Source organism: Cebus imitator, unplaced genomic scaffold, assembly GCF_001604975.1.
Source record: "Cebus imitator isolate Cc_AM_T3 unplaced genomic scaffold, Cebus_imitator-1.0 Scaffold129, whole genome shotgun sequence".
NCBI classification, from domain to species: Eukaryota; Metazoa; Chordata; class Mammalia; order Primates; family Cebidae; genus Cebus; species Cebus imitator.
The window spans coordinates 6,490,689-6,502,628 of NW_016107444.1; the positions used below are offsets into that span (position 1 = coordinate 6,490,689).

At 46.0% G+C, this 11,940-nt stretch overlaps 1 protein-coding gene and 1 non-coding gene across 9 annotated transcripts in view; one reads left to right on the forward strand and one right to left on the reverse strand.

Annotated features, from left to right (window-relative positions):
- RUBCN (rubicon autophagy regulator) overlaps positions 1 to 11,940 on the reverse strand; it is a 74,628-nt gene that overhangs the window by 56,754 nt on the left and 5,934 nt on the right. For 4 of the 8 annotated variants that reach the window (XM_017541013.2, XM_017541011.2, XM_017541012.2 and 1 more), the window contains exon 1: positions 2,261 to 2,528. The exons of 1 other annotated variant lie outside the window; for it this stretch is intronic. In XM_017541013.2, coding sequence (XP_017396502.1) covers positions 2,261 to 2,325 — 65 coding nt within the window. In that variant the 5' untranslated portion in view covers positions 2,326 to 2,528. Of the gene's footprint in view, positions 1 to 2,260; positions 2,539 to 11,940 lie in introns of those variants that run through there. 3 more of the 8 variants (XM_017541014.2, XM_017541010.2, XM_037742933.1) reach the window with 2 other exon arrangements.
- Positions 6,888 to 6,965, forward strand: LOC119473057. The gene has a single exon (XR_005202224.1). It is a non-coding gene; the product is annotated as a small nucleolar RNA SNORD113/SNORD114 family (small nucleolar RNA).

An 11,940-nucleotide genomic window follows, 5' to 3' on the forward strand; every position in this document is an offset into this window, starting at 1 on the left:
GGAAAGAGAAAAGTGCAGACTCTGGTGCCACACTGCCTGGGTTTGAGTCCCGTTCTGTCAGGGATTCGCTGTACAACCTTGACAAGTTACTATTCCTGTCCACCCTCAGCTTTCTCACCTGTGAAAGTGACCACAGTAGTGCCTACCACATACAACAGTTATAAGGATTAAACAAGTTAATGCAGTATTCATATCTTAATACCCTAAAACAATACCTGGCATATGGCAAATAGTGTGTTACATATATTAAAAAAATAACTAGCCCAGCCTCCCTCACATGAGGTAGTAGAGGGAAATCAAAATAACCCTAAAACGTGTTTAGAATTTATATGGGACCTCTTCCATGAAGCATTTCACAGACATCTGGAGGAAGAATAAATAGACACACAAAGCAGGAAGTGAAACATGGAAAACGGAAGTAAGATGCTCAGTTTCACTTGGTACAAATCATTCACAGATCTCAGGTTTTGTAAAACAGGCCACTTCACACATGAAAGTAGAGTCACCCTTAAAAACAGCAAGTCTTGGCTGGGTGCAGTGGCTCATGCCTGTAATCCCAGCACTTTGGAAGGCCAAGGTAGGTGGATCACAAGGCTAGGAGTTCAAGACCAGCCTGGCCAATACAGTGAAACCCCATCTTGGGGAAAAAAAAAAGCAAGTCTCCAACCAGGAACATCTCATAAATTTTCCCTTGTTGACATTTTCTCAGAGGTAAATATTCTGCTTCCAGTTTTTGGACACCAGCTACTCCTGAGTCCATCACTATATCTGAAACTGTTTCTAAATGTCAAGTGAGGTCAGGCCTGGTGGCTCACACCTATAATTCCAGCACTTAGGGAGGCCAATGGGGGAGAATTGCATGAGCCAAAGAGTTAGAGACCAGCCTGGGCAATATGGTGAGACCCTGTCTCTACAAAAAAGTTTTTAAAATTAGCCAGATGTGGTGGCTGGCACCTATAATCCCAGCTACTTGGAAAGCTGAAATAGGATAATCGCCTGAGCCCAGGAGTTGGAGGCTGCAGTGAGCTGTGTACACAGCACTGCACTCCAGCCTGGGAGACAGGGTGAGCCCCTGTCTCAAAAAATAAAATAAAATAATAATAAATGTCAAGCACAACTCCTTTAAGTCACATTCCTGCTCTAGCCTGTCAGCATTCCAGCCTCTTAAAATTAAGACCACAGTTACTAATGAAGCAAACCCTAATGGAAAGCATCTCTACAGACTCCAATTCATCATTTAGTCAAAGTAGTTTGGGTTTTTTTTCATTTTTTGAAGACAGGGTCTTGCTCTGTTGCCCAGGCTAGAGAGTACTGGTGTCATCCTGACTCACTGCAGCCTTGACTTACCGGACTCAGGTGATCCTCTCGCCTCAGCCTCCTGAGTAGCTGGGACCACACAGGTGAGCGCCACCACACCCAGCTAATTTTTGTATTTTTGTAGAGACGGGGGTCTCCCTATGTTCCAGGCTGGTCTCAAACTCCTGGACTCAAGAGATCCGCACTTCTCGGCCTCCCCAAGGCGCTCAGATTACATACGTGAGGCAGCGCACCCGGCCCAAAGTAGTTTTTATATTTTAAATCCCCCAATTTCCAGAAGATGTGAACTTTCTGAAAATGGTTTTATATACGTAAATGAGAGCTTAGTTTGCATTGTGAGGAAGAAGCGACAGCTTTGAAGATGAAAAGGAGATGACACAGAGGTCCTGCCACTCTGACAGGGGCCCAGTGGTGACTCAGTGACAGTTTCTGGCCGCACTGGAAGCCCCCACCCCACCGCACTGCCATGACACTCACTCTCTCCCCCACACTCATCTCGCCTAAGCTTCTTCCCAGGCCACTCGTAACGCTTACCCTCTGCCCCCAGAAATTCTTACAACGTCACCCCCTTCACACGGGCCCCACTTGCTGTCACGGCAAGTTTCGGCCGGGGCGGTGCCCCGTCCCTGGCTACAGACTCCGGTCTCTTCGCCAGACGCTCAGCAGCCACCTCCTCTCCAGCGGCCTTGGGTCTGAGCTTCCCGCTCCTCTGCTCCCTCTGCCCGCGGAAAATCCCACCCACCGTCCTCCCCCTCAGCCTGTTCCCTCGTCCCACCTGCGCCCCGCCCGCCCCTCCTCTGCGAAATGCCTCCCAAACAAGTCCGCAGCCGTCGTCCTCGACTCGCCGCGCCCGGCCCTTCCCTCCGTGTCCCCACGTCCTCCCAGGCCTCCCGGGGCTCCAGCTCCTGCAGCCGCCGCAGCTCCGCGGCCGCTCCCAGCCCACCTGCTCTCCTCGGGCAGGCGCTCCTCGCCGCCGCCGAGCTCCATGCTCGCGCTCTCTGGCCGCATCCGGGGCGACAAGGCCGCCTCTTCGCCTGAGAGAGGCGTCCCTGCCGCTTCGCCCTTCAGGGCTCCCGGGGGCGCCTGGAGCCGTAGGAGGCACCTGCGGCCGGTGGGCTCGGGGTGATGCGCTACGCGCGGGTGGCGGCAGCGGCAGCGGCAGAGACTGCCGCCTCAGCGGCGGCTTCAACCCCGGCCACCCCCACTTCCGGCTCCGGGGACTACAGCTCCCAGCAAGCCCTCCCAGACCAGGCCGCGCTCGCAGGCCGCGCCCTCCAATCCCAGGCTGCTCCCGCAGGCCACGCCCTCCAATCGCAAACCCGGCTAGCAGGCCGCGCCCTCCAATCCCAGGCCGCTCCCGCAGGCCGCGCCCTCCGAGACCTGGCCGCTCCCGCAGACCGCGCCCTCCAATCCCAGGCCGCGCTCGCGGGCCGCGCCCTCCAATCCCAGGCCGCTCCCGCGGGCCGCGCCCTCCAATCCCAGGCCGCTCCCGCGGGCCGCGCCCTCCAATCCCAGGCCGCTCCCGCGGGCCGCGCCCTCCAATCCAGGCCGCGCGCGGTCTACTGCGCTCCCTGCTGGTTTGCACACGGTGGGGGACGGTGGTCTCAGGAATCCGTACCGGGGCGGACCCTTGTTCACCCCGGTCACATTACACCGTGGGGACAGAACTCAGTTCGCGGTGTAGACTAGGAAATAGCACTGATCTAATCCCCGTACGATTACCCCCCTCAGCCCGCCCTTGGTTAATGTCTGCTGGTGTGTCTGGAGACCTCGAGCACTTAAAGGAAGAGCTCAGCAACTCAAGAGCATAGGTTGCTGAGGGATCCTCAAAGAGCAGGAAAGGCTTCGGGGTTCTCGGAAGACGGATGTCAACGCAGTTTTGAAGGCTGAGTACGGGTTAGCCGGGAGAAAGGAGAGAAGGTGGAGAGAGCAGCACGGCAGATGTCAGGAAGCATGCTGATCTGGGAACTGCAGGTGCTGGGGAGCCAGAGCTGGGAGGGAGTGAGGAACGGCATGGTGTGGGCAAACCGGATCGTGAAATGCCATTTTAAGGAGTTTGGATTTTATCCTGAAAACAACCAGCAAATCAAGCATATGCAAATCAAGAAATGATTTGATTGAACCTCATGAGAAAGCCACTTTTGACAATGTAGAGGAGGTGGGGTAGATATAATGCTCTATTGAGGTGAGGGTGGAAGGCTAGATAAAGGAGACTGGTCGCCCTTATGGGGGTAAGCAAGTGATGCTAAGGAGTGAAGTGAACGAGTTGAAAGAAACTTGTAGGCCTAGCGTTGCCAGATATTCTGGTTTCTCTTTTTTCTTTTTCAAAGATGGGTCTCTCTGTTGCCCAGGCTGGAGTGCAGTGGCACAATCATAGCTCCCTGCAGCTTGGAACTCCTGGGCTCCAGCAATCCTCCTTCGTCGGCCTCCTGAATAGCTAGGACTACAGGTGTGAGCCACCATGTAGGGAACCAGCCCCCACACCCCACCCGTGGGTACCCCGAGTTCCGTGGCGACAGGGGAATGAGAGAAAGATTAGGAATGAAAGTGGGACCAGGGGACCATCACTTGTAATGGAGGCAGTGAAGTCCCCGAGCTTAGGTTCCCCACAGCATTTATTGGTTACAGTCACTTTGAGCAGTCAGCAGATGGTGGGGTGAAGGTGAGGTGATGGTGGGGAGGGGGTGGTGCGATGGTGGAGCATTCTTCGGTGAACTGGAGCTGGCGGGTCATTCTGAAGATTGCTGGCAGTGGCGGCTTTGTGAGTTTCTTTGAAAAGCAGAACATGTGGTTATTATCTACAGATTGCATTCTAGGCACAGCTGGAGGAAGTGAGTCTCACAAGGAGCCTACAAGTCTGGTTACTTTGTGATGCTACAAAAGGGGTTTTAAGTCCTTGAGCATCTTATGCATTGTAACAGAGTCAAGGTCGCTCTGCAGCTGGAACTTGAAGGCTTGGGGAAGTTTGCCTCCCCAGAGGCCTGACGCAGTTGGCCGCAGTCTATTGCTCCCAGTACTTGAGATCATTTTATGTGGCACTCTGTAAGCCTTTCCTCCATTGCCGTTTCCCCCAACACCACCACACCTAGCTATAATATTTTTATTTTTTAAAAGAAGCTGGGATCTGCATTTTTAAGCACAACTTCCAAATTTTTAAACGTTGGCAACAAATTTTTTAAACTTTCAACTTTGCACAGGCCAAACACAGCTTGTCTGTAGGCCGAAGGTGTCCCTTGAGTTGCTAGTTTGCAAACCTAGGCTTAAACTACAGCAGCGGTTGAAGAGAACAAAAGAGGTTCAGAGTAGAGCAATGTTAAGGCGACAGACTCAGCACTGCTCTTGTAAAGGACTGTGGCAAGTGAGGGAGAAAGAGGGATCAACAATAACTCCATGAAAAACTAGTGACTCTATTAAAATAGTATATGGCAGCCAGGCACGGTGGCTCTCAACTGTAATCCCAGCACTTTGGGAGGCCGACGTGGGCGGATCACCTGAGATTGGGAGTTTGAGATCAGCCTGACCAACATGGAGAAACCCCATCTCTCCTAAAAACAAAAAATTAGCCAGGCGTGCTAATGCATGCCTGTAATCCCAACTATTGGGGAGGCTGAGGCAGGAGAATCGCTTAAATCCAGGAGGCTGAGGTTGCGGGGAGCCGAGATTGCGCCAAGCCGAGATTGCGCCATTGCACTCCAGCCTGGGCAACAAGAGCAAAATTCTGTCTCAAAAAATATATACATATATATGGCTTTTAGGTATTTTCAAACTTGAGAAAAGTTTTTGGCAATTAAAAGTGAAATGCAGGAGCCTCTTAAAGCAATTTATGATTTCATTTAGATAAAAATTCTCATTTTCCTACTAAACGATTATACTTTTTAAGAAAGGAGAAATATTACTCATTGGGATTTCACTACCTTCTTTATCTTTCTTCTTTTTTTGGCGACACAGTCTTGCTGTGTCACCCAGGCTGGGGTGCGGTGGCGCTACCATAGCTCACTGCAGCCTCAACCTCCTGGGCTCAAGCAGATTCTCCCACCTCAGCCTCCCAAATAGCTGGAACCATAGGCCGTGCCACCATGCCCAGCTAGATAGAGACAACGTCTCGCTCTGTTGCCTAAGCTGGTCTCAAACTCTTGAGATCAAGCAATGCTGCCTCAGTCACCCAAAGTATTAGGATTACAGACGTGAGGCATCATACCTGGCCTTACTTCTAGTTCTATAAATTTATGAACTTTATTTTTTGGCATACAGTATAATCCCAAATTAACACTACGTGATCTTAACATATGCTTACATGAAAGTCAATCAGCTCTATCAGGAAATCCTAGGAGCCAGAAGCGGTAGCTCACGCCTGTAGTCCCAGCACTTGGGGAGGCCCAGGCAGGCAGGTCACTTGAGGCCAGGAGTTGGAAACCAGCCTGGCCAACATAGTGAAACCACGTCTCTACTAAAAATACAAAAAAATTAGCTGGGCGTAGTGGCACACACCTGTAATTCCAGCTACTTGGGTGGCTGAAGCACGAGAATCCTTTGAATTGGGGAGGTAGAGGTTGCAGTGAGACGAGATTGTGTCACTGCACTCCAGCCTGGGTGACAGAACAAGACTCTGTCTTGTGGGGGGTAAGGTGGGGAGGAAATCCTAAAACTAAAATCGTAGCAAAAAGTCTGGAAAACAAGCTTTTTCTCATATGTCCAAGTTTGAGTTACATGTACTGGATTTTCTTTAAAGCCATTAATAAACATGACAATCTACACCAGCCATGTGTTCATCTGCCCTATCCCATCCCTCCACTATCCCTCATCCCCGGTCACCATAATCCTGAACCCCTTTTTGATTCCATTGCTTTCCTTGCTATATAATTACTTTGTGTCTATCTATATTCTTAAAATATAGATACTCCTATATTTTATGCTTTATAAAAGGGGTATTGAACTCTATTTTTGGGGAGCTGTTTTGCTTAATCTTATATTGATAAGACGCATTCATGTTGTATGTCATTATAGTTCATTGATTTCAACTCCTGTATATTAGTCCATTGTAAGAACGTACCAGTTTTTTCATGCTCTATCCTGTAGATGGGCATTAGGGTTTTGCCACTGTAAATAGTACTGCTAAGAACATTCTTGTACATATCTGTCTCCTCTTTTATATAAACAAGGATTTCTCACATACCTAGGAGTAGAATTGCTAGGTCATAGAATTATTATCTGTTATAGTTTTTGTTTTGAGCAGTGGGTTTGAGGTGCATAGTTTTAAAAATAATTGGTTATTGGCCAGGTGCGGTCGCTCACGCCTATAATCTCAGTACTTTGGGAGGCTGAGGTGGGAGGATCGCTTGAGGTCAGAAGTTTGAGACCAGCCTGGCCAACACAGAGAGACCTGTTGCTACAAAAAATTTAAAAATTAGCCGGGCATGGTGGCACTTGCCTATATTCCCAGCTACTTGGGAGGCCAGGGTGGCAGGACCGCTCATGCCCAGGAGTTTGAAGTTGTAGTGAGCTGTGTGCATCACTACGCTCCAGCCTGAGGAATAGAGTGAGACCCTGTCCCAAAAAAATAGAAAAAGGAATGGACCATGCATGAAAAATAGGAGTATATCATGAACCAAGGATTATGATTAATCCAATTTTGTACCTCTGAGGTCCAAATACAAAAAACTACCAAATATGCCAAACTAGCATTAGGTTTAGGGTTCTACATTATCTCCAAAGGTAAGCACAATTCTTTACCCCTTTGCTTTTCAGAGTAGAAATTTTTTTCTTCTTTTCTTTTTTGAGACAGTTTCTCGCTCTGTCTCCCAGGCTGAAGTGTCATCGTAGTTCCCTGCAGCCTTGACCTCCCGGGGTCAGGTGATCCTCCTGCCTCAGCCTCCTGAGTAGCTGGGACTACAGGCATGCACAACCACACCCAGCTAGTTTTTTTATTTTTAGTGGAGATGGAATTTTGCCTTGTTGTCCAGGCTGGTCTCGAACTCCTGAGCTTAAGCGATCTGCCTGCTATGGCCTCCCAAAGTGCTGGGATTACAGGCATAAGCCACCATGCCAGGCCTCATAGTAGAACTTTTGAATATAACGAGTCCATGAGTCTCTACGGGTAGGTAGATAGGTAGATATGCAAATAATAAATAAATAGAAAAAGGAAGGAAGAAGTGGGGGAAGGGAAACCTTATTTCACAGTTGAACATCAACTAATGAATGTAGAAGAATGACAGAGTTAAAAAAAATCACTGTTTTGCAACCATCATAGTAATAATTGATTCAGGCAAGAATCATCAATGAACGCTAAAGCCATTCATGAAATTTACTCTGAAGCAGGATATTTACACAGTCTCAAATTTCCCCACAGACTACATATTCATTATAATTGGGAAACAGGGGTACCTTTACAATGGAGAAAGCTGGTGAACATCACAAGTGATCAAAGCTAAGATCACCAACTATCAGCCAGTATGATATTACGTGCCTCCTGATGTCAGACATGGGAAAGGACACAGCATAACTTGTGGTGTTCCTGACAAAAATGAACAACCGGAATCTAATCACAGGCTAACAACAAGACAAAACCAAATTGAGAGACAGTCTATGCAACAACTGCCTTCAAGCTTCAAAAATGCAAATATGATAAAAAGCTAAGAAAGCCTGTAGAATGTTTTCAGATTAAAGGAGACAAAAAAAAGTCAGGACAAAGAAATGCAACATTTGAACCTGGACTGGATCCTAGATTGGAAAAAAATTGCTATAAAGAAATTTTTTAACATAATTGGCAAAATTTGAACATGGGTCATACATTGGATAATAGTATTGTATGTTCAATTTTCTAAACTTGATAATTTTAGCACGGTTATGTTAAAGAATATCCTTATAAATTTATTATCTCTCCTCTCTCTATTTTTTTTTTTTTTTTTTGAGACAGTCTTGCTGTGTCACTCAGGCTGAAGTGCAGTGGCATAATCTCAGCTCACTGCAACCTGTGCCTCCCCGGTTCAAGCAATTCTCCTGCCCCAGACTCCGGAGTAGCTGGGACTACAGGCATGTGCCACCACACCCAGCTAGTTTGTATTTTTAGTAGAGATGAGGTTTCATCATGTTGACCAGGCTGGTCTTGAACTCTTGACCTCAAGTGACCTGCCCACTTCAGCCTCCCAAAGTGCTGGGATTACACATGTGAACCACTGCACATAGCCCTTAAAGGTAGATTCTAGAGTCATAATTTCTACAACTTCCACTCAAATTATTTAACAACAAAAAATGTCTATCTCTATACAGAGAGAAAACAAATGTCACCAGCATTCATCACTGGTGAGTGTAGAGGACATATGGGATTCACTGCACTATTTTTGCAACTTTAGATTTGCATGTTTAAAAAAAAGTCAAGGTTCTGGTTTCATGGAGACCTAAAAAAATCGTCAATGATCTTAGTGTGGTTTTGTTTTCTTATGACTGTATCCTGCTGATATAACAAAAATTTTAGGGTTTCACATGGAAATTTTTTATCTTGTAATGATTAATTTTAAACTATGTTTAAATAGTTGTTTTCTTCGTAGGTAGCATTTCTAAAAGTATTTTAAGCCAATTTTGCCAAATGACCAATTCTTGATTTTACCAAATTTATTGATTTACCAAAATTCTTTTTCTGTTAGCCATATATAAAGCTTATAGCAGTTCATCTAATGAGATGACCTTAAAAGCTTTTGAAGAACTTTGCCAACTTTTAATTACTTGGTTTTTATTCTGTCTTTACAGCAACACTCCCAACCCCTCCAAGCATTTAGTAGTGGTTCATTTATTCAATTATATAGGAGCAGGCTGAGAGCGGTGGCTCATGCCTGTAATCCCAGCACTTTGGGAGGCTGAGGTGGGCAGATCACCTGAGGTCGGGAGTTCAAGACCAGCCTGGCCAACATGGTGAGATCCCATCTCTACTAAAAATATAAAAAATTGGCCGGGCGCGGTGGCTCACGCCTGTAATCCCAGCACTTTGGGAGGCCGAGGCGGGTGGATCACGAGGTCAAGAGATCGAGACCATCCTGGTCAACATGGTGAAACCCNAAAAAAAAAAAAAAAAAAAAAAGGATAATATGCCATGACCAAGTAGGGTTATCCCAAAAATGCAATATTTGAAACATCAACATTCAAAAACATAGAAAATCAACATTCAAAATTTGATAATCAGTCAATGTAATTTGCCATAATGAATTTTAAAAGAAAAACCTTTTGATAATCTTAATAGATACAGAAAAAGCATCAGACAAAACTCAGCATTTATTCATGATTAACTCTCACCAAACCAGGAGTAGAAGGGAACTTCCTCAACCTAATAAAGGGCATCTTTAAAAACTCAGCATCATACTTGATGGTGAAAGAGAGAATGCTTTCTCTCTGGGGTTAAGAACAAGGCAAAGACGTTTACTTTCCCTACTTCAATTAAACATGATACCAGAGTCCCTAGTCAGTGCAATAAGGCAAGAAAAAGAAAAGGCATACAGATTAAAAACAATTATGCCAGGCCAGGCACAGTGGCTCATGCCTGTAATCCCAGCACTTTGGGAGGCTGAGGTGGGCAGATCACAAGGTCAGGAGACAGAGACCTGGCTAATACAGTAAACCCCATCTCTACTAAAAATATGAAAAATTAGCCAGGCGTGGTGGTCCTTGTAGTCTAGTGCCTGTAGTCCCAGCTACTTGGGAGGCTGAGGTAGGAGAATCGCTTGAACCCAGGAGGCGGAGGTTGCAGTGAGGCGAGATTGTACCATTGCACTCCAGCCTGGGCAACCGAACGAGACTCTGTCTCAAAAAATATCTGTATTATATAGGAATACTTTTGCAAGCCATGAATCATGCATAGAAACTTGCAATTTTTTTTTTCTTTTTTTTTCTGAGACGGAATTTCGCTCTTGTTACCCAGGCTGGAGTGCAATGGCGCGATCTCAGAAACTTGTAATTTTTTATGTTAAAAATGAAAATTTAAAAAATCTTATTTCTAAGCCAGGCACAGTGGCTCATGCCTGTAATCCCAGCACTTTAGGAGGCTGAGGCAGGTGGATCACTTGAGGTCAGGAATTCAATTGAGGCCAGCCTGGCCAACATGGTGAAAACCCGACTCTACTAAAAATACAAAAATTCGTCAGGCGTGGTGGCTGGCGCCTATAATCCCAGCTACTCAGGAGGCTGAGGCGGGAGAAGCACTTGAACCTGGGAAGTGAAAGTTGCAGTGAGCTAAGATTGCACCACTGTACTCCATCCTGGGCAACAAAGTGAGACTCTGTCTCAAAAAAAAGATAATCTTATTTCTAGACCGAGCAAATCCTTAACACAGCTGATGAATGTTCAGTTTGTCCCTGCCTCAGCTTCCTGAAAGTCTAGCTGAATAAAGCTGTACAGAAGGGACCCTCCACTGAGTGAAGAGGGTCAGAGCCTGAGTTGCTGTTATGTGCAAGATGCTGTGCTTCATTCAGATAGACCCCCCAGCCTGGGCTCCTCATCCCAGAGTAGGGAACCTGAGGAGCAAAGAGAGAAGAACCCTGGGGAGAAGGAGGAATGCCTGAAGACCCCAAGACCCTTGAATGCTGGTTCTCTGAGCCTTCCTGGACTATGAATCTATCCAGTACAAATTGAGGATATCTTTGAAAAACAAACAGTTTTATGTAAATGGGGGAAATTTTGTACTTTATGTAAATTTGTTTAACTTTGGAAAATTCCACAATTGGTCATTCAGTGAATCAATCTAGAATCCCTGGTGGTTAAGACTCCTACCTTGCCCAGGGAGGGCAAGGCCTAATAAGCTGAGAGGTCCAACCCCTGAGCCCAGGAAGAATTCCCCTTCAAGTTCCCTTGTCCACTCAGAGCTGGTTCCCTAAATACAGAGGGACTTGGTGGCCAGCAGTGCTGCTTTAAACTGGCTAGCTGAGGTGGGCATGGTCCTCCAAAGCTTTTGAGTTTCCTAAGGGCAGCAGCTATTCCTGTAACCCTGTGTGCCAGCATCTAGGACAGTGTCCTGTACACAGTAGAAACTCGAACTCCTGAATGAATGAATAAATGAACAAACAAATTTTGAGAGTAAAAGGCAGAAGACTAGAACAGGAAAAGTTTACAGCAAAGGAAAAGGGCAACACAGAAGGGGGACAGAAAGCTACAGCAAAGTGGCAAAGAAAAGCTACTGCAGCAGAAAACAGCAGCAAAGGGGCAGAATGGAAATAACTGAACAAAAAAGAGAAGAAAACTCGTGTATGTATAAGTAGTTTAAGGGAGCTACTAATAGCTATTATTAATAACTAATGTTAGCTAATAATTATACCTAGTACATATTATCTATATATTATATATAACATAAATTATATCTTACTCCTTTATTATACCAGTATAATACATATTATATCAGCATGATTCCTGGAAATCCTCTTTTGAAAAGCAAAAGAGTTAACATAAGAAACAGACAAATAAAATACAAGGAAAGGGAATTACATACCAATGTCACTCATGAAAAGACAAAATTCTTGGCAAAATATTAGCAAGTCAAATCCAACAATATGTAAAAAAGGATAATATGGCCGGGCGCGGTGGATCACGAGGTCAAGAGATCGAGACCATCCTGGTCAACATGGTGAAACCCCGTCTCTACTAAAA